Here is a 26933-nt window from a genome sequence, read left to right as displayed (position 1 = left end):
TAGAATGATGCCCCCTTGTGGCTGCACGGGAAACTGCTTTGGGAGGAAGGGAGATGGGGAGGTCTTATCTCTGGGTCACAGGTTCATCTAACAAGTTATGCTTCAGGCACTGTACCAGGTGCTCAGGGTACAAGAGTGAAGAACACAAACCCGCTGCTTCATGGAGCTTATAACCTAGTGAAGGGACAAAGGAAACAGAGTATATAATATATCAGGTGGAGACAGGATAGGATAAGATGGAGAATAAATAAGCCAGGACAGAAGGATAAAGTGATTGGCAGGGGCCAGTCCTGTGGGGCTCTTCAGGCTTCAGTAAGAAGTTTCTAGGGATAATTGGGAGCTCCTGAGGGCTCAAAAGGAAGAGAGTAATGAATGTGGTGACTGTGCATAAACCAACTGTCAGGGGCAGGGGCCAGGGCAAGAGCAGGGGCACCAACAAGGAAGAAGCTGCAGTTGTCGGTGTGAGAAACAGAGGACGGACCTGAGATCGCAGGGGAGGGATGACAAGTGGCTGGATTTGGGATGCATTTGCAGCAGAACCTGGAGGACTGGCTGAGGGACTGAATGTGGGGTGAGGCTGCTGAGAGGAAAGAGAGGGAGAGGGAGAGAGATGCTCAGACCAGATCCAGCCCTGACACTAGAAGGCAACAATGTTTACTGCTCTGCTTTCCTGGCCTGGCCAGAGAAGAGAGTGGACATAGAAGGGAGTGGGGGGTGGGAGGCCAGTCCCAGCCCAAGACAAGGGAGCACAGCCCACATTAAAGAAGGAAGACCTCCTTTCACCTGGCCCCGGGAGGGAGAAGTCCTGACAGCAGTCCCTCCTAAAATGGAGTCAGAATAGAGGGAGCAGCAGGGAACCCACATTTCTGCACCAAAGTCAGATGAGAGGGGTTATTGGCGGGGCCGGGAACGTTCTGTACTACAGTTTTGCAGTGCCTCCCAAAGCCATCTCCTGAGGCAGCAACCACACAGGCCCCAAACTTGCAGTTGTTTAGCCTGGTGTGGTTTACAAGACCAAACAGGAATAATGCAGGTATTCCCCAGTGGAGGCTAGTTTATTTTTAATTGAAAAAAAATTTTTTTTGTCTTTTCTAGGGCCGCACCCGCAGCATATGGAGGTTCCCAGGCTAGGGGTCCAGAGCTGTAGCCACCAGCCTACACCAGAGCCACAGCAACGCAGTGGAGACTAGTTTAAAACGTGCTTGTTAGGGCATCATCACGACAGCTAACCTGGATTTTTCACTCAAAGACGGATCTTAGATATCTTTTCATTAGGACATGTCCCCTGTGTTGCAGCATACCCTCAGCCTGTCCTATTCAATGTCTGGAGAATCCCTCACATGTCAACTGATTTTGGGGATGATCCAAAATGCAATTGAGAACAAATGCCCCGAATTCGGAAGCCCCAGAAACAGTGGCTGTTGAGTATCTCCATTTTTTTTTTTTTTTTAAAACCAATGAAAGCCTATCTGGGGGGAAGATCCTTCCCAACTGGGCCACCCAGAACAAAAGAGTAGGCCTGAAAACCCCCCTACCCAGCTTTGAACCGGACTAGTGTGATCCCTGGCTCTGGGGCTGGCAGTCCCTCTGACCTAGGGCCAGACACCTGGCTGGTCTGCACGCTGCTGGCTGTGACAGTTAGATCAGCTGCCTCATTCACTTCTCAGGGCTGGGTGGGAATTCAGAGCCTTCGGAAACTCCTAGATGAGGCAGACTGTGTGTTTTTATGATCTCTCTGGTGTGTACTAATTAGCACAAGGAGAAACTCTGAAGAGGGGGACGTGGCGGGGGGGGGGGTGAGCGTATGTACACAGGGTTGGGGTTGGGGCGAGAATGTAGGTGGGGCATGGTGGTCACGAGCTTAGCAGCTGTGTGACCTGGGCTTTGGGGACTGCTGAGGCACTCAAGTACTCATGATGGTTGCCGTCATTATACAACTTCTTCAAAGCAGCTCATGACAAAGTACAAAACTCCATTGCCCTCATTCTCGTTTTTAATGGTCAAGGTGACAGTAATTTACAGTTTCTCCAGACCCTCATTTAGTTTCATATTTACCTCCACCTGCAGGAGGACATGCTGTGTCTGGATGCTGCAGCCCTTGCAACCCCCACCTCTTTGGGGGTGGGATCCCCAAGTCCCTTTCTCAGGATAGGTCTGGGCTGCAAGCCAAAGCCCTTCCCCACTCTGGGTAGTCATAGTGTGGGCTCTCGGCTCATCAAGGAGGGGTGAAGCAGGAGAGAGAGTGATCCACTGCTTGGAAAGGGGACAGAGGCACATTAGGATTCAAGACCAGGAGGTTCTGAGTCAGCATTGATTTCAAGTCTGCAGTTCATTTCGTAGGGGCTGGAAAGGCTACTAGACCCCAGCGACTCTCCTCTCCCAAACCTGCACACTTAGGAGGGATTGGTCCTTGCCAGGTTGGGCCCACTCCCTAAGCTGGTGCAAGTCAGAACTCGGCGGGCAGAGAACAGCGGAGGGAAGCCCGCACACCAAAGCCATCGCCGTTACTCACCCCACCTCGTCAGCAGAAGCTGCCTTCAAATGCTAACATAGTGCAAGGAGCCTGCAGCACAGGGAACCCACTCCTTCAACGTGTGACCTGCCACACATCATCTGCTCAGTGACATTTCGACTGTGTTTCCCTGTCAGGCCACGACACCTGACTCTGAATTCATCTGGGTTGGCACGGTGAAGCTCTCCTTCCTCCCAGGTACAGATTTCTGCACGTGGAGGAGATAAAGCAATGACAGGACAGCCCGGATGACGAGGGAGAAAAGGGCTGGGGAGGGCAGGCGTAGTTAGAAGCTCAACTGGCCAAGGCCTGGGGGGTGTAAACCTCCCAGGGTTTGTGGGAAAGGAGCACAGGGAAGTGATTCACTTTGACCTCTGGATCTGACCTCACGCTTCTGGGGCCTCTTGCTGCTGCCCAGTTTTAATCGGGCAAGAGCTTTGTTCTTGTGGAAGCAAGGGAATGTCAAGCCTTTCCCTAGGTCCTCCCACTCCTGTCCCTACAAAGGGGAAACCTCCACTAGTCACCCTGGGGGTGGCGGGTGTTGTGTGCCACATGCAATTTTTACGCGGACAGGATGGAAAGACCCTAGACGTAAGCATGATGGACGGCAATCAAAGCCTGCCTTGAGGGGAGAGGTTCCGTACAACATGCTGGTGATATTCCTTCAGTTTTTTTGGTTGTTTTTATTTTTTTCTTTAAAGTCCATTGATCGTCACAAAAACCCAGGAAATGCAACTAAGGAGAAAACAAATGTCCAACTGAGAACTAAGAACCCAGAGCTACGGAGGAGACGTGGCACTGGACTGCTGGGTGCCTGGGAAGGGGTGGAGGGGCGGCCTCCACGGGGAGCTGGCCGTGGGAGACACAGGAGGGAGATGAGGCCGCTGGCCGGGCCGGGCGGTTATGTTAACCGCTGCACGATGACGGCGTTGAGCAGGTTGGCTTCCTTCAGGGTCTGGCTCTCATCGGCCAGCTCTTTGTTCGGGAAGGTAGTCATGAGGACAAAGCTGGTGGCAGCCATGGCTGGCCGGGCGTCCACGATGAAGAGTCGGATGTCGCTGATCCTGGTGGAGTGGAGGTGAGTGGGGAGGTGGGTGAGCAGTGTCCGCTGCTGCCCACACCACCCCCGCCCCGTGGGAGGCTGCATCACACCCTGAGTGTCCTTCCTCGCCCCATCCTTCTCCACAGGGTGGCCAAAGTTCTTGAAGCTCTCATTTGGAAGCACATGGTCTCCTGTCACTCTTTTGCCTAAAACCCTTCACAGTTGCTCCCGTTTTCCTTGGTTTCAACACCAATCTCCAGACTGTGGTCCTGAGGTCTAATTTTACACCTCCCTCCACCCCCTTGTTCTGCCGCTGCCCAACTTCAGTTCCTCACCAGGCCGTGCTCCCTGCTCACATTTGGGTCCCACTTCTGAGAGCCTCCTCTGCCTGATCCCTTTTCTGTAATGCTAATCACAACTAGTTATTTGCATAACTAACCTCATGTGAAGCCTGTAAACACACAAGGATTGGCAAGCCATTCCCTGGGCCTCACATGTGGGTTCCGGTTTATATGGCCTATGGGTGATGAAATGTAGATACTGCTGTTCTAGAAAAAGGAGCTGCCAAATACCTTAATTGACAACAGTCCTCCCCGCGCCCTGGGCCAATCCCTCAGTTTCTCTATCTTTAAACGGGGAGGCACAGTGAGCTTCGATCCAGCCTAGATGATCTGAGATAGTAGAAGAGGTATTCCAGAATTCTCAAAGTCCCTATCTAGAAGAGCCCTAAATAGCCTAGTGGTTTTCAGAGGCCACATGGGGGAGGGAGGCAGAGGAGGCCCGGTGGTGGGATGCTGGCACTGTGTCTCATCTCTTCTCCATCAACCACTGCAGTTTAAATTTTCTCTGTTCTACGCCTGGGCTTTAGCATGAAACTTCCTATGAACAAATAGTTTGGTGGCTAAATGCCTCCCCTCTGCACCCCTGAATCTGATCCTGATCCTCTAATTTTAGAGATGAGGAATGAGACCCAAGGAGGGGAGTGTGCAGTCACTGGCCACACTTTATGAAGCGTGGGGACTGAACCAAAGACTTCAGATTTCCATACCTTCCTACCCTACTGCCTCCTTTGGGGAAGCCAGGGAGTGCCTGCTGGTTTTAGGAAGAACTGCTCCCTGCTTCTCATCTATGTGTAGGAATTTCTGGGACCTGTTTAGAATAAGCTGGGCCACAAAATGCAAGGTACCTGTGGCTGTGGTTAAATTTCTGCACCAGCCTCCCGCCGTCGGCAAGCCGTATTTGGATGTTCGTGGTAGGCTGTGACTCGTCGATTGAGATGGAAGAGCTGGCTTTGGCTTCGTTTTCTGCTTGTTGGGCTGGAGAGCTGGTATTCAACACCTGGGGGGCAGTGCTAGGAGAGAGAGTAGCATTAGGATACAAAGAGAAATAAGGCCCCAAGCAGGAGGCGAAGGCTGTCTTGGATTTTTACTGAGCATGTGCGACATCTGGTGCTGTTTGTTGCTACTGATACAAGGAGTGACCAAGACAGAATCCCTGCTCTGGCAGAACTTACGGGTCCAGTGGAATTCCCCTCAAACCCGAGTTATTGCTAGCTCCTCACTCCTGGGGCTGGGTAAGTTACCAGCTCCGTTCTTCCTTGATGTCCGCAATGGAACAAGGGCTTGAAAGGAGGGAAGCAGTATGGGGGACCGCCTGGGCTGGGAGACGGGACCTGAGGCTGGAGGACCCAACAGACCAGGGTGGGTTTTAGTCTCAATGACAAAGGCTGAGGGCCAAACGGGGAGGGGGCACTCCAAGTCTGCAGCTGAGGCAGGCTTGACACAGCCTGGCAGCTGACTGTTGGGATACAGGGGACAAGTCCAGACTCTTCCTCTGCTGGAATTTTCAGGCCTTCCTGTCCTAGTGAAACCTCACTCATGCGAGTATCTCATACTCATGTGTCAGCTATCAGGAGGTGGCTGAGATTTCCAGAAGGCCAAATAAATGCCTGGCACCACAGGGATTAATCGCACAATACAACAGGACATGGTGCCTGCTGCAGTGTTGAGAGCTCATATCTAGGAGTGGGATGGACCAGGGTTTGAATTCACCCACTAGCTCTGGTGGTGTTGGACTATTATTTAAGCTCCCTGAGTTTCAATGAGGGGACTAAGGACAATTTTTTAACAAAGGTAAAGGCTACCTGCCTTGCTTGGCTTTTGTAAGGCTTAAAGGGGTGCAACATAAAGCACTTAGGGTGGCTGACAAACATAAAGTGTACATGAGCTCCCAATTCTCTGCAATCATTTGGAGACTTCATCTCTCTCCTGAAACCAGGTATGCATCTCGCTGTCAGCCTTTCTCTTAGCAGATGCCCTGGCCTAAACCTAAAGCAAAGAATAGAGGCCACTAGATGAGAGCTCCCCTGCTTCCTCCCAAAGCCTCTACTTAGGTCAGTTCCTGCACCTCACCCTTCCCGCTTATCTTTACAACCTAAAGAGGGTGTTCTTAGCAAATCCAACCAAAGTGCTTTCCTAGGTGTGTTCCCTGGGACTCCAGGCCCTTGAATTATCTCCAGGAAGGTTTTAGTGATGCCACATAGCATACCAACAGTGTCACAGGCCACTAACACATTAAAGGTCTTGAGGGATTGGGCAGTTAAGCCAAACTTTTTTGACTGCCACATCCTTTTTTCATGTCATACTTGTTAACCTCCTGCAGATCGTTTCACGGAACACAGTTTGTGAAATGCTGCCCCAGAGCGTATTATTAGCAACAAAGAACTGAAAAGTGAACTTACTCTTTTCTGTGAAAGAGAAAAATATGGGCTTAGAGAATTTCAAGTGGAGCTCAGAAGAGAACCCTAGCAATACTTATTGGCTGTGCGAGGAGCTGCTCTATGCATCAGCCTCACGGGGTGTGGGACTCAAAAGTGGGCTGAGACACAAAGATAAATTACATCACCGCAGGCCTGAGGAGGTGCTTGGAAAAGTGGGAAGTTAAACGTCATGCCTGTAAAATGCCTAAGATCTATTCTGTTCTGGTTATCGATTTAAGGGCATTAGGTCAACTCTCTAATTAGACTCTAGGCAGCCTGTCCCTCAACTATTTCCAACAATTCCAAGTACGTGATAGGTACTCACCGAAGCTATTGCCTGCCACAAAGGCCTGAACAAGGAAGAAGCTGAATCCCCTCACTGTTCATTTCCTTTGTAGTGGGAATAAACTGGGCACCGAGGTGCTTTGCTGCCACAGAGGTTAAGTCCTGAGGCCCTGCCACCTCCTTTACACACATGACCACTACAGAAAGCATGGTAAGCGGCCGAGGCTCATCCCTGGCAGCAGTGACCACCCCCCAAGCCCAAGTGGACTCCTGGTGCTTTTACGCAAAATCAAATAAACAAAGTCCTTCCAAATCTTCAGATTAGTTCCCATCCAAACAGATGCAAGACCTAAAACAAAGTTTCATGCAACTGAAAGAAATTTTTCAAATTTTTGAACTGAGAAAAATCTATCCATTCACTTTATTTTTCTAGATAATTGGAAGAAAAAACAAGGATTGACTGATGTTTTGAGGCAAACCTGAGAAGAATTTTTTAAACTTTTGGGCTTGTGATCATTTTAGTTAACAAGATGACACTGTAAAATTTATTGGAAAAACTAAAAAAGATGTCCATATGGTTTAGACTGAAAAGCTAAAGTCCCATCTCTCCTAGCTGTATAAAACTTTTTTTTTTTAGCTCATTTTTCACAAAAACTGAAATAAAATCAAAGTGGAACTGGCAATGAATATTTATTTAGCTGACAAACATTCTATCTGATTACCGAGCTCTGTCTTGACTTGTTGATTCATCAACCACACTAATAAAGTATCTATTCCCATCCTGCTAAAACAAACTCCTAAAAGGTATTTTTTTGAGATGTGGAGTCTTGCCCACATAATAGTTAGACTTTCCAATAGTAGAAGCATCTTCTGTTAGTATCATGAAATCTGACAAACCCAGACTGCATGGTGTTCTGAGTTCTGAGCCTTTCCTTATGCTGGTGGGTGAAAAATGGATACAACCTTTTTGGAAGGCAATTTCACAACATCTTAAAAATACAAAGATCTTTTGAGTTAGCAATTTTATTTACATCTAGTCCAACATCAAGGGGTATATAAAGATTTAATTAGAGATGAATAATGTTGTTCATAACACACACACACATATACACTCCCATATGCATATATGTAAGACTATTTTCTTTCTTTCTGTCTGTCTTTTTAGGGTCTCACCCTTGGCACATGGAAAGTCCCAGCCTAGGGGTCCCATTAGAGCTTTAGCTGCTGGCCTACACCACAGCCACAGCAACGCAGGATCCAAGCCGTGTCTGCGATCTATACCACAGCTCATGGCAATGCTGGATCCTTAACCCAGCATTAAACCCTCGTCCTCATGGATACTAGTTGGATTCGTTAACTGCTGAGCCACGATGGGAACTCCTTTTTTTTTTGGTAAGATAAACACATTTTATTTTAATAATATAAGGAAAAAAATTATCTGGTGCTCTAAAAAGCTCAGGGAAGCCACAGATGGAACACTCTGAGAACAACTGTTCCAGACTAACTCACAGGCCCCAATGTAGCTGATGAAATGATGAGATCAGGGTGGACTTAACTACTGTGGTCCTGGTAAATCACAATCCATTGGTCTCCGATGTCCTGAGCTATCACCCTTGCTCCAGATGAGGCAAAAATGGCCAGCAGGGAGGTAGGGGATTCTAGGAGCCAGTCAGAAGCTCAAAGAGCGAAGCTGCTGGTAGACCACACTCAGATGATGGTGGGGTGAATAAGGGCAATGCCTAGCTCAAGAGCTGCCAGAGCTGCGTTGGAGAGGGTGTCATGCTGTGCAGGAGTGTGGGAAGGAATGAATGCCAATCAAAAGGCCTGGTTCCAGTCCTGGCTCCATCACATACAAATCATGTACCCACGGCTAACCCTTCAAGTCCAAAAGCCTCAGCTTTCCCTCTGTAAAATAAGGATCGTCCTGGTGGGGAGGGTCACTATGTTCTGAGGGCCCCTCGTTGTACACAGATCCCTCGGAAGAATACTGACCAAGGGACTCCACACACAGCCAAAGCCAAGGGGGCCCCTGAGGAAAGGCTGCCTGCCTATGGGGCTGGTCAAGGTTCTGGTGGGGGAACCCCGTCTGCCACAGGTGCCCCTCAGGACCTATCAGGAGTTGGAATGAAAGATGGAGATAGTGGCAACAGGAAGCGACAGTGAGTTCAGGCAGGACCAAAGAAGTAGAGATAAGAGCTGCCATAATGGTGGAGCAGCAGCCTGCACAGGGGCAATGACGTCCTTAAGCTCCCCTGGATCCTGAAGGCTGGCTGGGAGGAGGAGTCCAGGATTCCACACTCTCTGAATCCCCACTTCATGTGACCCGAGTACATGTGTCTGTTTCAGCCTTAAAGCCATCAAGGAGGTCATCCCTGCCCACAACACTCTAGATAACCCTAGGGTCAGAGCAGCAATGTGTCACCCTTGCTGCTTACACTGATGCTCACCATGAGGCAGTGCTCTATGTGCTCCCCCAACCGTAATCGAGGAGGTAAGGACTCTAGTTCCACTTTATAAATGAGCCAAGCCCAAGGTCATAGGGCTAGAAGAAGACATTTAAATTCAGGCCTGTTAATGCCAGAGCCCACATTGCCCATACTCTTTCTCCCATAACAATAACATGTGGAGTACTTTATGACGAACAGTAAAGAGCTATACAGGGTCTGCTGGGCTTGGCAGGAGTGACCCACACAGTCCCACTCCCACTTGTACTGCTCTTACCTGCCCAGTTTCTGACCCTCGCCAGTGAAGGCTTTGAAGGCTCCCTTGGGCTTCACGAAGTCCTCGTCCCGATGATCCTCCATGTCCAAGTTCACCTGCCCACCATGAGCTAACCTTCGTAGCTCTGCTGGCACCTCTCTGTGGGAGAAAAACCAATGCTGGGGCCCACACAGAGCAGGAAGGGAATAACAGTGATGGATGCAAAGGGAGAAGAAACTTCTCAGTCCCAACTGCAAAAAGCACAGGGTCTCCGTGCTGCTTTTGTGACTATCTGTCAGCCTGTCTACCTGTCTGCTGTCCCTTCTCTTGTGCTTGTATCTTACTTGGTGACTTGGCTCTATCCTAATTCCAGAGGGGAAAGGCTCTTGGAGCACATCTGTGAATCTGTATCTCAACTGTGCTAAATCTGCTTAAAATTTTAAAATTCTTAAATAACAAACATTTGAATCAGCTGCTTCTTTCCAATCTGCCATCTCACAGAATGGAACCTGAAGGAGGGCTTTTCTGCTCACCCTCTGCGGATAGACTCCAGAAACTGGGCATTGGATGGGTCTTGGTAGCTTCTGAGTTCACCATTGTCCAGGCTGAATCCACTTTTCCAGAGCTTCAACACTACATGAACCTGTGACAACAGGAGGTAAGCAGTCCATACATTGTCAGGAACCTGGCAAGCACACCAGTGTGAACCTGCAAATTAGTGAATTTTACTATTTGACCGTGTCATTATTAAAACACACAGACAGACAAACGTGTATGCATGCACAAGGAGCTCCATCAACAACTGATGAAATAAGTATTAACCTAAAATAGGAAGGTCATGTGGCACAGGTTAAAAGCATGGGCTTTGATTTAAGCAGACCTGTGTCTGTGTCGTGATTTTGCCACTCACCAGCAAAGCGGCAGAGCAGGCGATTCAAATGAACCCACGGCTTCCTTAGTGGTTGGGCTGTCAGTGTGTTTGGCACAAGGTTCATGCTCAACTAAACTAGCATGGCTATTCTTTTAGTTTAAATTTTTTTCTTTTTATGGTTGCACCTGTGGCCTACAGAAGTTTCCACGCTAGAGGTCAAACTGGAGCTGCAGCTGGAGCCTACACCACAGCCACGGCAACACTGGATCTGAGCTACATCTGTGACCACACCACAGCTTGCGGCAATGCTGGATCCTTAACCTACTGAGCAAGGCCAGGGATTGAACTCGCATCCTCAGAACACTATGTTGGGTTCTTAACCTGCTGAGCCACAATGGGAACTCCAGCATGGAAATCTTACATGGACTATTTTTGCAACATTAACAATGACACCTTCAGTTTCTGTTAATAACTCCCTCTATGCCTCTAAAAAGGAGCCTCTAGGGCTAAAGACCAACATATTAGCAGTGGCTGCCTCAGGTAGCACATGCCTCAGTTTATTTCCTTCTTGACTGACTTTATTTTGGCTTTTCTTTTTTTTTTTTTTTTTTTTTTTTTTGTCTTTTTGCTATTTCTTGGGCCGCTCCTGCGGCATATGGAGGTTCCCAGGCTAGTGGTCCAATTGGAGTTGTAGCCACTGGCCTACACCAGAGCCACAGCAACGCAGGATCCGAGCCACATCTGCGACCCACACCACAGCTCACGACAACGCCGGATCCTTAACCCACTGAGCAAGGGCAGGGACTGAACCCGCAACCTCATGGTTCCTAGTCGGATTTGTTAACCACCGCGCCACGACGGGAACTCCTTGACTTTATTTTGGAATAAAACCCCAAACGACTAAAAACAAATACATTATGGAAACTAATGGTCACAAGGTCATATGAAAATGCTTAAGGCATATTAAAAACTCCAAAGTGTCTCTACAGTATGGTTACACTTATTGGTTGTGGCGGTGGGGGGGGGGAAGATCCCTATGCATGGGGAAAAAAGGACTGGATGGCAATAAGGAAAAAAAAATTAAAAAGTTGTGTTTCAGGCCTCCTTGGGTGGTCTGGAGACCAAGTTCCTTAGCTATGTCCACAGGAGCAGAAAACCCTGGAATCACTTTTCCTCTGCCTGACGTCCATGGAATGCTCAGAAACCTTCATCTGTCCATCTGCTTTGCCCATGGACAGATGAAGCCCCCTGTGCCCCCTCCAGCCAGATCAGAGCTGTCTTTGAGTCTCAGGTAAGCCTTTCCATTCATAGATGACAACAAAGGTGCTGCCTCTTTCCTTTCAGAGGCTACTGATTCACAAGTAACAAGGGATCGATTTCTCCTGAAAAATGATAAAACAGTTCACAAGCTTCCTTAAAGAAGGTGGATGCACACTCACATCTTGGCCAGAATGCCGTCTCCGTTCGCCTGCCACATAAGCAGACTCTTCCTCTGGTGCAGCTCCAAGGCGGTAGCCACCCCCTGCGAATGGCTATAAAAGACAGGTTCATAAACACCCAAGGAGTGGGTCCATGGTGATCAGTTTACTCAGATACAATGATGTTTTCTCAAGCGTGTTAACTATTAGGTGTACTTTCTCTGGGAGCAAACTCAGATCTACAGGACCAGGACTGGGGTGAAAACTGGAAAGCGGGGGTTGGGGGGGTTGCTGCAAAAAGGGAATGGTTGCTACTAAGCTCTTGTTAGCTGTGACTGGCTCGGAATCTACGTGTGGGATAATACCAAAGACTGTGATTTTTCACAAAGAAAACAGAAATTCAGATTTTTATGTAAAACAGGTGGCCAATGATTCAATTAAAATAAAAATAAAGCAAGACACCGAGTAAGTCAAGTTGGTTAGGCCAAACAAAACATGTTTGCAGGACCTGATCCAGACCACAGGCCACAGATTTGAAAACTTTGCCCCAAATCTTGATTTCATGTTAAAGGATAAGAGCAACTGTGCTGCTTTTCTGCGTAAGAGAGGAAGTGAGCAAATGAAAAACAAAACAAAAACCAATTCACTACAGTCACTACTGGGGTGGGGAAGGCCTCCTTCCCTGGCTCTGGAACCTCAGACACAGACGATGATCCCCTGTGCTCACTCTTGGTTTACTGGTCTCTCCAGGGCTCTTGGTCACTCGCTCCACAGCTACAGCTCCATGCTCCTTGGCACCTTTAAAAAGATCGTCCACCAGCTCGTTGGGACTTTTCTTCCTGGGAGGGCCAACAATCTGCTGTCCACTTCTCTCTGAGCCCCCAGCATAAAACCTGTGAGAAAACACACACTTAACACCAAATACACTTAGAAAACAGGAATAGAGCATGTGCCAGGCTCCGGGCCAGGAGTTGGGCACACTGAGGCGAAGGCTACAAATGCCTATCTTTAAGGAACTTACTGTCTAGTTGGGGACAGATGTAAAGAGGCAGGCAGGCATACTGCAGTGTAAGCCACCAGAGGTCAGTAAGGGGTGCTCTGGGAACACAGAGCTAGGAAGGACAGTCAGGGGTTCCACGAAGGGTGCCTTCTAGGCTAAACCTTGAGGATGAGTTTATCACGTAAAGAAACCAGGGAAAAGCATTCCAGGCATGCATGACAGTGTATCAGGTCTGGGAATTATCCATCAGGTGGCCAGCACCTTTCCAGGAGATGATAACTCTGGCCACAGTCAGAAGCAGCTACTGCTAGCAGCCCTAGATTAATGGCGGCAGCGGCGTGGTTAGTGCAAGCAGCTAGGCTCCAGTGTTGGCTCTGCCACTGAGTGACCTGGGTGGGCCGGTGCTTTGAGTATACATCACTTTCCTTCTTTGAAATGGGAGGGAAGGACCACATGCCCTACCTACCTGTTCCTTTAAGTCAGGGCCGTGAGGTTCAAAGCAGCGCGCGTATGCAAAAGAATAAGCACAGAGTAATGCACACATGTAAGGTGGTGTGATACAGCACTGAGAGCTCACCCAAGCCTCACCGCACCTTGCAAGTCTTGTGACGTACGTACACCAAGGGAACGAAAGAGGGTACTGGAGAGGGTCAGGGAAGCTCATACACAAGCCCCGAGATATCCACACCAGGCTTTACAATGGGCCAAGCATGGCCTGAGATTAGGTCAGTGCTTTTTCACCTGAATCTGAAAACTGTAATCCCATAGCTATCACTCTTATTCACAGCTAAGTCAGCAGCACATTTCCAAGTGGGGAGAACTGAGAACCTAGAAGACTGAGCCTCAGCCTTCTATACCTGACATTCCCCAGGAAATGCAAGGGAAAAAGCCCTAGGTCTTGGCATGGACAACAGCAGCAGTGTCATCAGATCAGAAATGCTGAGGGACCAAGGAGGTAACCAGGATGTGAAGTAAAAGAAGGCCACTGCCTGGACGATGTCACAGAACAGGAGAAGTAGGAAGAGGTCATTTAGGAGTTGGACATTCACTCAATTGCTGACACTACCTTTCACTCATGGGTGTTAAAACACTGAACATCACATTTATTTCTGAACTTTGAATGTAACTGAATTGAAGGCTCTGAGACAGTGTAAAGGTCACTACGTAAGTGAGAATGAAAAACAGAACACATGCAATTTTTGGCCCACTTCCGAAAGAGTGACCATGCTGAGGTAACTGCATTTCCATATGGTTATTATACAATGTTCTTAGGAATGCTGGACAGACCGAGGCAGAGTCCGTGGAAAACCAAAACCTGTAAAATGAGGTTGTAGTCAGTTCATCCTTGTTCATTCCAGGTAGATATTTTGTTCAATGGAGTGAAAGGTCTTTATTAAGGGATCTCAAAGCCCTGGTTTATGAACAAGGAACCTGTGATTGAATGCTTTAAAAATATGCATTCTCTTGACTAGTTATTTTCATTTCTAGAAACTATTCTAAGAAAATAATTTGAAATGAAGTCAAAGATTAATACACAGAGATATTTACAGCACTGATATTTACAGTGGTAAAAATTTCAAAATGATCTACATGTTGGACATTGCATATGATGGATTATTATTACAGTTACTGAAAACATTTATGAAGAATCTCAGTAACATGGAGAATTATTTAAGATGTAGCATTAATCCTAAAAAAGCAAGAAACAAAAAATTATCTGAACTTCACCATGTAAAATACAATATAAACATTTATACACAGAACCAAGACTGAGTGGAAATGTGCCAAAATATTAACCATAGTTACTGAAGGGTAGACAAGTGCTATATTATTTTTTTCAACATACTACTCTGTATCTTCCACAATGGACAATGATTTTTATAATAACATTCCTAAAAGTTAAACGAAATAACAGTATCGTGTCTGTATTTTGGGGGAATATACACTTGTAAGCTCTTTAGTCTGTTTATTATGTGATACATTGCTTTTTCAGTTAAGAAAATGCTGGAAGGAAATACACCAAAAATACTGTTATCTAGCTACTTCTGAGTTGTAGTATTATGAATGGCTTTTTTCCTTCTTAATTTATTTCCCTTCCCCCAATATTCTTTAATACATATTATTTTAATAACTAAAAACAAAACAAAATCCAGAACACTCCATAAGAAAAAAAAAAAAACAGTTAAGATGACAGGGGTCACTTCTAAGCAATAGGAGTGGGGAACTGTTTCTAGTATGTGTGTGACTAGCCCACAGCAGTAATGGCCAATGATAACCAAGCACATTTATCCTTCTAGGTCCTTCTGGGTAATTTATACATTAATACGGACCTTCCTATGGACTGTGCCCCCAATAAACTCACCTCTGACCCTCCTCTTCCTCCTCGTCCTCGTCTTGGTCATGAATGAGGTCTCTGAAGGATGTCACCCTATTATCACTGGAGACACAGAAAGGAGCAAAATGATCTCAAGGGGAGTTACGGAAAGGTGACTCCCCATCATCAGCTGCTAAGAGTTGAAGATACTGAGGTTAGATTTTTTTTTTTTTTTTTGTGGGGCAGGAAGAGGATCTATGTGGAAGAGGATTAACCTCTCTTGAGTTTATATGCAAAATAATGTGACATTTATTTATTCAAAGGTCACATGGTGCTAAGAGAAAAATTAGATAGTGTACCATGAACTAAAATGGAATCCAATTTAAGCTCTCCTGGGGTGGAGGAGGGCATGGGATAGGGTTTGTACTACTTTAAACTTACTCCTGGATAGCGGTTTTCATCATTAGTTTTTAAATACTGAGGGAATGCCTGCCTGCCAGGAACTGAACCGGATGCTAGGTCTATAAAAGATCACGTGCAGTTCTTACCCTTGTGTTGCTTATAGGCTAGGGGCACTCTGGCCAGGAAACATCCATTAAATACTGTGCCATAGTGGCTGTGACACAGGGAAGCACTGGGATGTGACAGCAGAGTCTCTTGCTCTAGGTAGGGGTGGGGGAATATCAAGAAAGACTTTTCAGAAAAACGTAGCATTTGGACCAAGTGCTGAAGAACTAGTGGACCATCAGCCAGTCGAATAAAGGACGGTATGCCTGGTGGGGAAAGGGGACCAGCAGGGCATTGCAGGAAAGCCACGTATGCACATATACAGAGGGTAACATGTTAGAGATGAAATGAGCATGTGGGTGAAGAGGCCTCTGTCTGCTTCTGCTGTGGGTAGGTCAAGAAGAACTATTTATTGGAGCTCCCTGGTAGCCTACTGGTTAAGGATCTGGTGTTTGTCACTGATGTGGTGCAGGTCTGACCCCTGGCCTGGGAATTTTTGTATGCTGTGGGCACAGCCAAAAAGAGACAGAAAGAAAGATTTATTAGTGTTTAGGAGAAAGAGCAGAGTTGTGTGGGGTGCAGTGGAGAGAGCACACTAAACATGGTATGAGAAGGGTTAACTCCCTCCTCTGACATGGTCACTTTTTTCTAGTTTAGTCTTGTCCTCAAGGAACAATCCTAGTCTTTGAAGGATCATGAGACACACAATTTATAAAACATGTTTGGTATCTCTTAGGGGGAAAAAGTCATTTCTCTTTAATATGGGGGGAAGAGGGTAACAGAGATTTACTGACGCCAGTGAAGGAGAATTTGTTTACTCCAGTTCAGTCCTTTTTTTTTCCTTCTTCCTTTTTACAGTTGCACCTGCAGCACATGGAAGTTCCTGGGCTGAGGGTCGAAATGGAGCTGCAGTTGCAGGCCTAGGCCATAGCCACAGCAACACCGGATCTGAGCTGCACCTGCAGTCTATGCTGCAGCTTAACCCACTGAATGAGGCCAGGGATTGAACCTACATCCTCACAGAGACAATGTCAGGTCCTTAACCAGCTCAGCCACAACGTGAACTCTTTCTCCAGTTCAGTCTTGAGGAAAGATTAATTTCAGGGAGACAAAGGACAGAATAGGCCTTAAGGCTCCACCAACTAGAAATGAGAGGACAAAGAGCAACTGACGTAGCAAGTACATTCCTGCTTGAGTTAGCTGAGAGCAACCTCCCAGGCATCCCCTCATGCTCTACACAACATGGTTAAAAAGGATGCAAGCCATAAGATACGTACTACTGCCCAGAAAGGCTAATCCGCTCATTAATTTTCCTGGGGGGTGGGGTGGTAGGGTCTTCCACAGATGCTCAGCTTAGCATCTATGGGACAAAAAAAAAGTCCTCTATCTCCTTGTTGTTAAACACCTTCAAATACATGTACTAACCACTGCTTGAGGAAACCACTTGCTCAGGCTATGGGTCTCTTTTCCCTAAATGTTCTCACACCTAGACTTTGAGAGTTTCTAACACAGACTCTGGTGTCCATATATGTGGTTCCAATTCCAATTTAGCCTCCCACCCTGGGATCCTGAGCCTGCTAATGAGGTTCTCTAAGCCTCTGTCTTCTCACGTGAAAATGGAGACAAGCAGCACCAACCTCCTGGGCCTGCTGTGGACACTGGGGGTGCTGGTGCACGGAGTAGCACATCTCAAGCACTATTCTTGAGCAGCAGTTCTCTAAGTGTTGGTCCTTAGACCAGAAGCATCAGCATAACCTGTGAGAAATGAAAACCCTCAGGCCACACCTTAGACTTCCTCAATCAGAAACTCTTAGAGGAGTGTCTAGCAATCCTGTTTCAAGGAGCTCTCCAAGTAATTTTGATGCATGCTCAAGTCTGAGAAGTACTGCAATGCTCTGGCAGTTACTCAATGGTACAGATGTCCTGGGGTCATTACTAATTTCAGAATACTGTCTTATATCCTCTACAAATTGGCAAAATGATTCAGAAATTTCAATTTTTTTTGGCATCAAAAGTCTATCTCCTAGGCACCCTGAAGTGGCACAAAATTGCTTTGTCAGATCTTGTTTTATGCAGTGACAGAAATGCTGTGTCTGTACCAGGCAATATGGAAGCCACTAGTCACGTGGTTATTGAGCATGTAAAATTTGGTAAATGTGAAAGAATAACCGAATGTTTATTTTATTTAATTAAACTGCCATTCAAAGCTAGTGGCTACTATCCTGGATAGTATAGTTTTAGAGACTCATACAATGGTGATCCCTAGAATTCTAAGAAAGTAGTTTTGTTGGATGAAAGAAGAAAAAAAGGAAGAAACTAAAAGCCTACCTCTTGCTAGGTATGGGGGCGGGGGGGGGGCAGGGAAGTACTGGATGAGGAGGCAGCTAGCATGCGGCGGTAGAAAAAGCTTTGGATTTAGACAGATTTTGATTTGAATCTGCAATAACAGCAAATGTGTTAGCCTTTCTAAGACTCAGCATCCTGATCTGTGAAATGGTGAGCATCCTACCTACTTTCACAGTTATCGAGATACAAGAGGAGAATATATGTTAGAATATCTGGGAGTTCTCTCGTGGCGCAGTAGTTATCGAATCTGACTAGGAACCATGAAGTTTTGGGTTCGAACCTTGGCCTTGCTCAGTGGGTTAGGGATCTGGTGTTGCCCTGAGCTGTGGTGTAGGTTGCAGATGCAGCTCAGATCTCAAGTTGCTGTGGCCCTGGCGTAGGCCTGCGGTTACAGCTCTGATTAGACCCCTAGCCTGGGAGCCTCCATATGCTGCAAGAACTGCCCAAGAAAAGGCAAAAAGCCAAAAAAAAAAAAAAAAAAAAAAAAAAAAAAAAAAAAAAAAAAAAAAAAAATATCTGGCAGAGGGGTTCCTGTTGTGGCTTAGCAGGTTAAGAACCCGGCTAGTATCCATGAGGATTTGAATTTGATCCCTGTCCTCACTCAGTGGGTTAAGGATGTGGCGTGCTGCAAGCTGTGGCACAGGTCGAAGATGCAGCTGGGTTCTGGCATAGCTGTGGTTATGGCGCAGGCCAGTGGCTGTGGCTCTGATTTGACCCCTAGCCTTGGAACCTCCATGTACCATGGGTATAGCTCTAAAAAAGACCAAAAAAAAAAAAAAAAAAAAAAAAGGGGGCAGAGCTAAATAGTGGATGCCCCTGAATACTAGTCCTTCCACCTCTAGGAACTTAAGAGTTTACTCAGGGAGAAAAATATTATGGCAACTATCAGCAGAAGGGTTGAAGACAACGTGGGAGAGATGTCACAGAGCAGTGTGGGGATACTGGTCATGACCTGGAGCTCTGAGGCATAGGACTGGGCATGCTGCCTACAGGTTGGGGGATAACATGCTCAAGAGAAAAAGAAAAAGGTGGGGAGGGAACTAAACCTGGAGGAAGACAAAGGATTTGCACAGGTGGAAAGGAAGCAAGAGACTGCGAAATGTCCAGTCATTGGGTGAGAGGCCCAAACAAAAGGAGAAGAACCAAAAATAAGGCAGAATTGAGACACCAAAGAAATCCGTTTGGTTGGAATGAAGATTTAAGAAAGGAGGAAAAGGGGGTAAAATGAGGATGGCAGGTTCATGGCAAACTCTGAAGGATGCTGACTGTCCACAGGGAGAGGCAATGCATCATTCTGGCTGAGAGCTAAATGCTGGAAGCAGAAAGAGATCTGCACTTAAACCCCTGTTTGACTAAGTGTATGATCTTGAGAAGATGCCCAGTTTCAGTGTCTTCATCTGTACAATGAGAAGAATAACAGTACCCACCCTCACAGGGTAGTGGTGAGGATTAAAGAGATGTACATATAAAAGCCTCCCGGTGCCTGGCAGCTGGTATGTGCCCTGATAAATGACAGCTTTTATCATGGAGGAGTTATGACTTTCTCTCGTAGTGATGGTTAACCACAGCCTTTCGAAAATCTGATAAAAATAATGGATGTTCTCTTCAGAAAAGGTAACACATGTAGTTTTTACCTATGATTTCAGATAATTTATGGACCTTCTGACATCTATTCCACAGATTCCTTTTTTTGGGGTTCAGGGCCTCCACATGAAGAACCCCTGTTCTTCAGAGGAGGAACTCAGGAATTGAGTGTTGTGTCACAGAGGCAGTGAAGATGTGGAGGGTATGTGAGAGGATGACAGTGGGGTCAGGGAGAGCTCAGCAGCAGGTTAAATCCTGCAACAGTCAGGTCACTCAGGGGAAAGGCAGCCCCCACACAGAATTCCTCTGAGGTGCGAGCACAAGCCTGCCTTCTCCTGAGGATGCAGCCAGCATTGTCCTTCTGGACCAGGACAGTGATGTAATAGACTATGCCTCCCTCTCCCTTTCCCTTGGCTACACCAAGTCTGAGGCTTAACCAAAGTGAAAAAGCAAGACACTTAGGCCTGCATGTGTGCTCACTCTTTTATTCCCTTCAGTCTTAATGTTAAACTCTATTTCCTTCATTATTTTACTTTTAAGTCTACTTTTTTTTTTTTTTTTTGGTCTTTTTAGGGCCGCACCCACAGCATATGGAGGTTCCCAGGCTAGGGGTCGAATAGGAGCTCAGCTGCTGGCCTATGCCACAGCCACAGCAATGTGGGATCAGAGCCTCATCTGCGACCTACATCACAGCTCATGGCAATGACGGATCCCTAACCCACTGAGTGAGGCCAGGGATCGAACTTGCGTCCTCATGGATACCAGTCAGATTTATTTCTTCTGAGCCATGACGGGAACTCCCTTAAATCTACTTTTTTACATATGAACTTATTGTGGAATGAAAAGGGGTAGAAATAAGAGGAGAATGGGGAAGATGAGAATGGATGCTAATAATAAAATGACAATAACAGCAGCTAACATGTTCTGTATTCTAAGGGCTATGTAAGTATTAACTCATTTAATCTCCCATGTGGTAGGCACTATCATTCCCATTTGACAGGTGATGAAAACTGAGGGACGGTGATGTTCAGTAACCTGCCCAAGGTAACGAAGCTCTAAAGTGGCTGAGCTGGGATTTGAACGTAGGCAGTTAGGCTCCTAGGCCATGCTCTAATAAGTCACTGTCTTAATAGGCCTTAAAGTCTACCAGACAAGACAGGTAGACTGTCATCACTGGCTGTTTCAACTCCCCCCTCTGTATTTCTGTGCCAACACCCAACAGTAATCTGGATGTCTGCGAAAGACACACTCTACGAAACCAGCAGTCTATCAGCAGCTGCAAGAAGAGCGCTTACCCTGTCAACCAGGTCCAGGCAGTCACATCCTGATGTGCCAACACTGACACCTCACACATTAGCATCTATGAATAACTAGAAGATGTCCTATTACCTCCTTCCTCTGGAAACAAGGGTGGGGAAGAAGTTAAGAAAGCAATGAGAGCTGAGGTCAGTGTTCCTTCTTGAAAGGGAGGAAATGTAATTTCAAGCTCAGATGCCTTTAGAGAGGAATGCCATTTACCATTTCTTCATCAAAGAAACACTATAACTGGATTCCAAGGTTGAATTCAAACCCAGACAAACTGTTCTGGTGAAAACATACACCAGAGAGTAGAAACAAATCAGGCTACAGCAGAGAGGAGAGCTGTAGTTCAGACACCTTTATAGGAAGAGGCCCTGCCTGTCTCCTGGAAGACCTGCATTGTCCTATTCTGCAGATCATGGTAATGTGGGAACCTGGGAGCCGGGATGGCCAGGACAGGGGGCGCAAATGGGATCACAAAGGTTAACATCGTTGCACAAGATAAGAAAGGTCTCCCTAATCAATTTGGAAAAGGTGGGTTAAACAGGTTTATTTCCTCTAAGCCTTCTTACTAGGGTAATGGCATCATAAAATATTCAAAGAGCCTTTCTAAAGTCATCTGGTCTAACCTTTTACATCTGCAGCAGCCTAGAAAGGAAATACTTTGGTTTCTCCTTAAAAACTTCTAGAGATGGAGAGGCCAGTCCTCACACTTCATACATAAGAGAGCCCCAAATATCTTAAAAGTAGGTTCTGTGGTTTCCTCTAGGATTGGATCATAAACCACACTCAGTTAAGAATCTCTTATCTCTTCAGCAAAGCAACGAGCGTTGCAAGGAACTACTACTCACCAGCCAGTCTTTCTCACTCAAACCCACTGGTCCACATCCCTGGGCCTGGCCCCTAGGTGAAGGCAGGAGACAGATCATCACTGCTGGAAACACACCAATGTAGCAATAACTGAAATTGGCCCTTACCTGGGGGCTGTGCCTCTGGACACTGAACTGGGAGTTGCCTGAGAAATGGTCACAATGTCTTCATCCCCTCCATCCTCATAAAAGCTCGCTAGGGCGATCTGAAACAGAGAGGTGATAACTTGGGATCCTTAAATAAACCTTCACCTAACACATCTTCTCTGATCACAAAGAAGCAAAGATGCAAAAATGCGGCCTATGTTTACAAGGCAGTGTATATCTGGGGGCCACAGAAAATCAGACCAAAAAGTAAAGGCCAAATTGTTTTTTTGTCTTTTTTTGTCTTTTCAGGGCTGCACCCACAGCATATGGAGGTTCCCAAGCTACCAATCGGAGTTGTAGCTGCCAGCCTACACCAGAGCCACAGCAACGCAGGATCCAAGCTGTGTTTTCAACCTACACCACAGCTGATGGCAAAGCCAGATTTTAACCTACTGAGTGAGGCCAGGGATCAAACCCGCGTCCTCATGGATGCTAGAGGGGTTCGTTAACCGCTGAGCCACGATGGGAACTCCAAAGGCCCAATTGCTAATTTTCATATCACATAAAACAAATACCACCTACCAAGAGGAAAAAAAGACAAGAAGGAAAGTTGGGATGGAGACACTCCTCATTCTCATTTTATTAGGAAATGTGATCTTGGAAAAGCAGTGTATATTTACTGAGCACTTACTTACATTCCATGCTGTTCTGAGTACAACTGTACCTGTGTTAACTCATTTCCGAAAGAACGCTATGTAGTTAGTGCTATTGTCTCATTTTATAGCTGATAGAGAAGCCCTGCAAAGTTAAGAAAATTGCTCAAGCCTACACAGCTAGTAAGGAGTAGAGCCAGGCTTGATCTCAGGCAGTCTGCTCAGGCTCTTACTCTCAGCTCTTAGGTGACAGCCAGGAGTTGGGAACTGTGAGGTCAGTCCAGACTGCTACTTTTACTTTCTCTCTGAAGCTGTTCGTAATCTGTGCAATGCGGACACTCGTTCCACCAACCCTGCAAAACATTTATTCACACTCATGTCTCAGCTCTATACATACAGAAGGAATATGGGTTTCTTTTGGCCATTTGTGATTGGATGTTTCTCTCACGGACTCAACGCATAGATATTTACTAATCACTTACTTGGCACACCAAAAAAAAAAAAAAAGACAGCAATGAGGTTTACAAGAATGAAAAAGAAATGGCTCCAGTACTTGAGGTCACCAACTCATAGAAGCCAGTGAGCTGCTGTGGGACATAACCAGCTTGCCAGGAGCAGCGTTCCTTCATGGGACACAACCAGCCTGCTGGAAGCAGTATGCCTTGGCAGGACACAGCAGGCCTGTGAGGAGGCAGTGAGCTGTGGTGGAACGCCCACTGACTCGGCATTGAGGGCAGGGCCAGGACAGTCATGCCACATGCATGAGCCGGCTTCACCACCTATAGCATCAGGAGATGGGGCTGACGAGTTGCCAACTGTAACCCTGTGAGCTTTTAGGTCTTTCAGGCAAAAGCTAGGTTTTGTATTTCTGCCCAGCGCAGGGGTTTCACACTGTGTGAAGCGTAATGCTTTACCTGACTCTCACTGTGGGGAAGCATATAAATGGTGAGGTCAGCAGACCCAGATCAAATCCTAACTCCTGGCTGTGTGACCTTGGGCTGATCACCTGCCCTCTGAGCTTCCGATTCCTCATCTGTACAACTGAGGTAGACTTCTTTAATTCACACAGTGTTGCTAGGATTAAATGAATCATACATAAAGTGTCTGACACATGGTGATTGACAGCTTGGGCTCTGTTATTAGACAAAACTGAGTTCTAATGCCATCTTTTCCACTTAGGAGCTAGTGAGGCGTTGAGCAAGTTACTTGACCTCCCTAAACCTCAGCTTCAAAATGTAAAGGTTAAACGACTTAAGACACAAAAAGCAGTTAGAACAGCACTTGGCTTCTGGTGAGCAGTCAATAAACATTAATCATCATCATCTACCTAAGATGTACACTGGCCAAGGATATGTATGCAATTTCTTCTACCATTAATTACTGAGTCAGATGTTGTTCTAGGCACAAGGGATTCAACAGTTTACAAAATTCCCTGCCTCGCTTGGCTCATCTTCCTGTCTTCTTAACTAATTACCAAACATTTAATGTACACTTGATACGTGCCAATGAATTAGACGATAAGCTCCACTGAGACTCCCACTTTACAGATGAGTAACTTAGAATAGGCTCCAATCTTGCGCCACCACCCAGTTTCTCCCAGCATTTAGGTAGGAGGAGGGGTGGGTCAAGTCCCAGGCACAGCTTCTCCCTCCTCCTGCGGCTGGGGCCGCAGAGATGGAAACGAAGGAGCACCTCGTCCCCAGCGCCACCCGGGAGCTGGTCGGTCCAGGCCGCCCGGCCTGCAGCCGACACACGGCGCGGCAGCCACGCCCCCAGGCTCCCCTCTCCACGCGGGATGCGGCAGTGCCCCAACTCTCGCTAACCCGACAGCCAGGAAGAAGGGGAAACTGAGGCCCAGCAGAGAAGGTCGGGCCCGGGGCTGGCCCGCATTTTACCACACCCAGGCGGAGCTTGCGACGCGTGGCAGCGGCCCCAGGACCCTGAGGCCTGGGCCCGGCGGGATGACTGTGCGCTTCGGCCACCTCGGGCTTGAGGCTCCAAGCGCCCACGCCCCATAGCCCCTAGCCTGCCGGACACGGCCCGCCTCGCGGCTCTACCTGCAGGTCCCAGCCGGCCGACTCGAGGAAGAAGCGGGCTCGGTCCTCCTCCGCGCCCGTCACCGCCACGAACTCCCTCAGCGCGTCCTGTCGCTCCGCCGCCATCTTCGCCCCGTGCGCCGCCCAAAGCGCTCCGGGCGGCGCCGCACAGCCTCAGCCCCGCCACCGCGTTCCGCCCGCCAGCAGACCCAGCCCAGCCGAACAGCACCCCGCCCACAGGCCCCGCCCCACGCGGTGCCTCACGCAAAGTCTTCCGTCCGGGAACCGTCAACGCTCCGCGCCCTCTGGCGGCCACAGCGCTAACCCGAAGTCTAATGGCGTGGGGTGGTGGGAGATGAGGGGAGTATGAGAAGCAGGGCGAGTCTTCCACCAGTGCCTGTGGCATGAAGGCTCCCGGAAGGAGTCGGTTTCACAATTACACACTGAGTTGGTTTATCATGTCATTAATTTACTCATTCGTTCATTCATTTACTTGTTCAAATATTTACTGAGTGTTGTCAAGGGGCTCCTGCTCTTCCAGGGCTGAGGATCAATGGCTTGCAAAATAAAATACCTGCCCTTCTTGTTGCCCATGTTTGACAGCCTTGAAGGAGTCACTCTTGTCTCCTGACCCTTCTTTGGCTCCCCATCTAAATGTGCATAAAAGACAAAGTCTCACGGCCTTCAAGACCCCAGGGAGATGTGCCAGCCCTCCCTCTTATCTTCTCCTAAGCTTTTTTTTTTTTTAAATGCGAACCTAAAAGTTGAGAGTTGAGTTTTATGTGTGGCAAAATGAAGATACAGACTGGGAGGCACCATTTCAGATAGCTCCGAAATACCGCTCCAAAGGGGCAGTGAGAAATGTCAGCATACATGTGATTTTGGTGAAGGGGAAGGTACATGGAAGCAAGCCATATTTTACAAATGTTTGCTGCTAGTCTCATGAAGATGACTGTTAGTCACGAGGTGCAGACATCACCACGGAGGATTTTAGTGCTTTTCTAGGCATGAGGAGATGCAAGAATTGAGCTCATAAAATCTCCTGAAAATGTCTACGTATCCGAAGACCTATCCTGCCGGTTTCCCCAGAGCACAGAGTGTCTCACTCCTGATCTCTACCCTGAGCTCCTTTCGGGGGGTGTTGATTCAGTCCACGTAGAGGCAGATGGCAAGTGTCAAACTCCAGTTCACACGTCTCAACAGCTTCCTTGGCTCCAGGTACGTGGTCCTTGTTGCTGTTCCTCTGGTGCACCAGACACATATTGGCCTCAGAGCCTTGTTGCTTTTTGCCTGGAACACCCTTCCCTCATGGGTGGGCAAGGTGCTCACTTTCCTGAGTCTCTGCTCCAAGGGCACATCCTCAGACACAATCTTGCCTTAGAGTCCTCAGCTTCTTTGCCCTGTTGCCTTTTACCCCCCTCCCGGGGTGCTCTTTTCTCCCTCTTCCCCCGTCAGCTCCTGCTCATCCTTCCCGTCTCAGTTTAGGTGTTCCCTCCTCCCATGGCCTTTCTCATCCCCAGGCTCCATCAGACAGTCCCCCTTGCATGCCCTCTGACACCATGTCAAGCCTTCCCCAAGGGCCATGATCCCGGTGGCAGTATGGCTGAGGCTGTGTCCAGTGCAACGTGGCTTGAGAGCACAAGCTCTAGGAGTTACCATCGTGGCTCAGAGGTTAACAAACCCGACCAGTATCCATGAGGATGCATGTTCGATCCCTGGCCTTGCTCAGTGGGCAAAGGATCTGGCATTGCCTCGAGCTGTGGTGTAGGTCGCAGATGAGGCTCTGATCCCACATAGCTGTGGCTGTGCTGTAGGCCGGCAGCTACAGCTCCGATCAGACCCCTAGCTTGGGAACCTACATATGCTGCAGGCGCGGACCTAAAAAGACAAAAACAAACAAACAAAAAACACAAGCTCTGGACTTGGATAGCCTGGAGTTGAAGCCCAGCTATTACTGCCTGTGTGACTGGGCAGATGATGTCTCTAAGCTTCCGTGTCCTGATGGGTAAAGTGGAGCTCCTCCCAGGTCCTACCCCTGAGGGATGTGTGAGGATTCAGTGTGAACTGCTGAGAGCAAGGTTCGATGCTTGGTAAGGCCCCAGGAGATGTTAGCTGTCATTTTCTCTCCCATGACCTGCAGCCACTGGCATTAAACTTGTCACTTATCGTCACTTAATGACTCTGCTGAATTAAAGAAGGAGTGGATAAATGAAACCAGGTGAGAAATGCAGGGGTTGACATTGGAGGACAAGGATGCAGGGCCGGTACCTGGACCCCTGAAGAGTGTTGAGCTGACTGTGGGCTAATTGCAATAAATAAAATGTTCCTTTTCCATAGAATGGATGCCTTTGTGGCTAGGAGAGATGGTGACCCTGGACAAGCTGGGTGAGAAGAACGGGCCTCTTGCCCACTCTGGGCTTCTATTTGAAGATGGTAGGAGGTGGGGTGGGCCAGCCCAGTGTTCACAGCTTTCTCAGACCCATTTTCCTCACATCCCTTTACTGCCGTAAATGGAATTCAGAGATAGCAAAACTGACCTCCGTGCATGTGGAAAACCAATATCATGCCCTAACTGGAGGGGAAAAAAAGGATGATAATTGGGATAAAATTATCAAGTATAAGAACAGGAAAAAGCAAAATGAAGCCATTAGA

The 26933-nt window shown here is 47.5% G+C and overlaps 1 protein-coding gene across 2 annotated transcripts; it reads right to left on the bottom strand.

Annotated features, from left to right (window-relative positions):
* Positions 1–1975: 1975 nt before the first annotated feature.
* On the bottom strand, positions 1976–24451 carry NSFL1C (NSFL1 cofactor). Of its 2 annotated transcripts, NM_001244443.1 has the most exons (9): positions 24303–24451; positions 21614–21711; positions 14949–15023; positions 12314–12479; positions 11608–11700; positions 9831–9940; positions 9319–9456; positions 4741–4905; positions 3181–3576 (listed from the first exon to the last, which is right to left on the bottom strand). In NM_001244443.1, the coding sequence occupies exons 1-9, from the start codon at positions 24405–24407 to the stop codon at positions 3414–3416; spliced, it is 1113 nt and encodes a 370-aa protein (NP_001231372.1). In that variant the 5' UTR covers positions 24408–24451; the 3' UTR covers positions 3181–3413. The 2 variants fall into 2 exon arrangements, with proteins under 2 accessions (XP_005672865.1, NP_001231372.1); XM_005672808.4 differs by lacking the exon at positions 14949–15023 and having other exon boundaries at positions 1976–3576; positions 24303–24432.
* Positions 24452–26933: the final 2482 nt, after the last annotated feature.

This window comes from Sus scrofa, chromosome 17, assembly GCF_054392235.1.
Source record: "Sus scrofa isolate SSC_HxYL_T2T_F1_AM1 chromosome 17, Sscrofa_HxYL_maternal_Yorkshire_Landrace_v2.0, whole genome shotgun sequence".
NCBI classification, from domain to species: Eukaryota; Metazoa; Chordata; class Mammalia; order Artiodactyla; family Suidae; genus Sus; species Sus scrofa.
This window is presented reverse-complemented; position numbering and strand designations above follow the sequence as displayed.

Bases quoted from the DNA above. Each gene is read 5' to 3' on its own strand.
- NSFL1C (NM_001244443.1), bottom strand. From the start codon at position 24,407: ATGGCGGCGGAGCGACAGGACGCGCTGAGGGAGTTCGTGGCGGTGACG. The intron at 21,712-24,302 runs GTAGAGCCGCGA...TCTCTGTTTCAG, and splicing joins CGGCCGGCTGGGACCTGCAG to ATCGCCCTAGCGAGCTTTTA. The intron at 15,024-21,613 runs GTAAGGGCCAAT...CTGTGTCTCCAG, and splicing joins TCCAGAGGCACAGCCCCCAG to TGATAATAGGGTGACATCCT.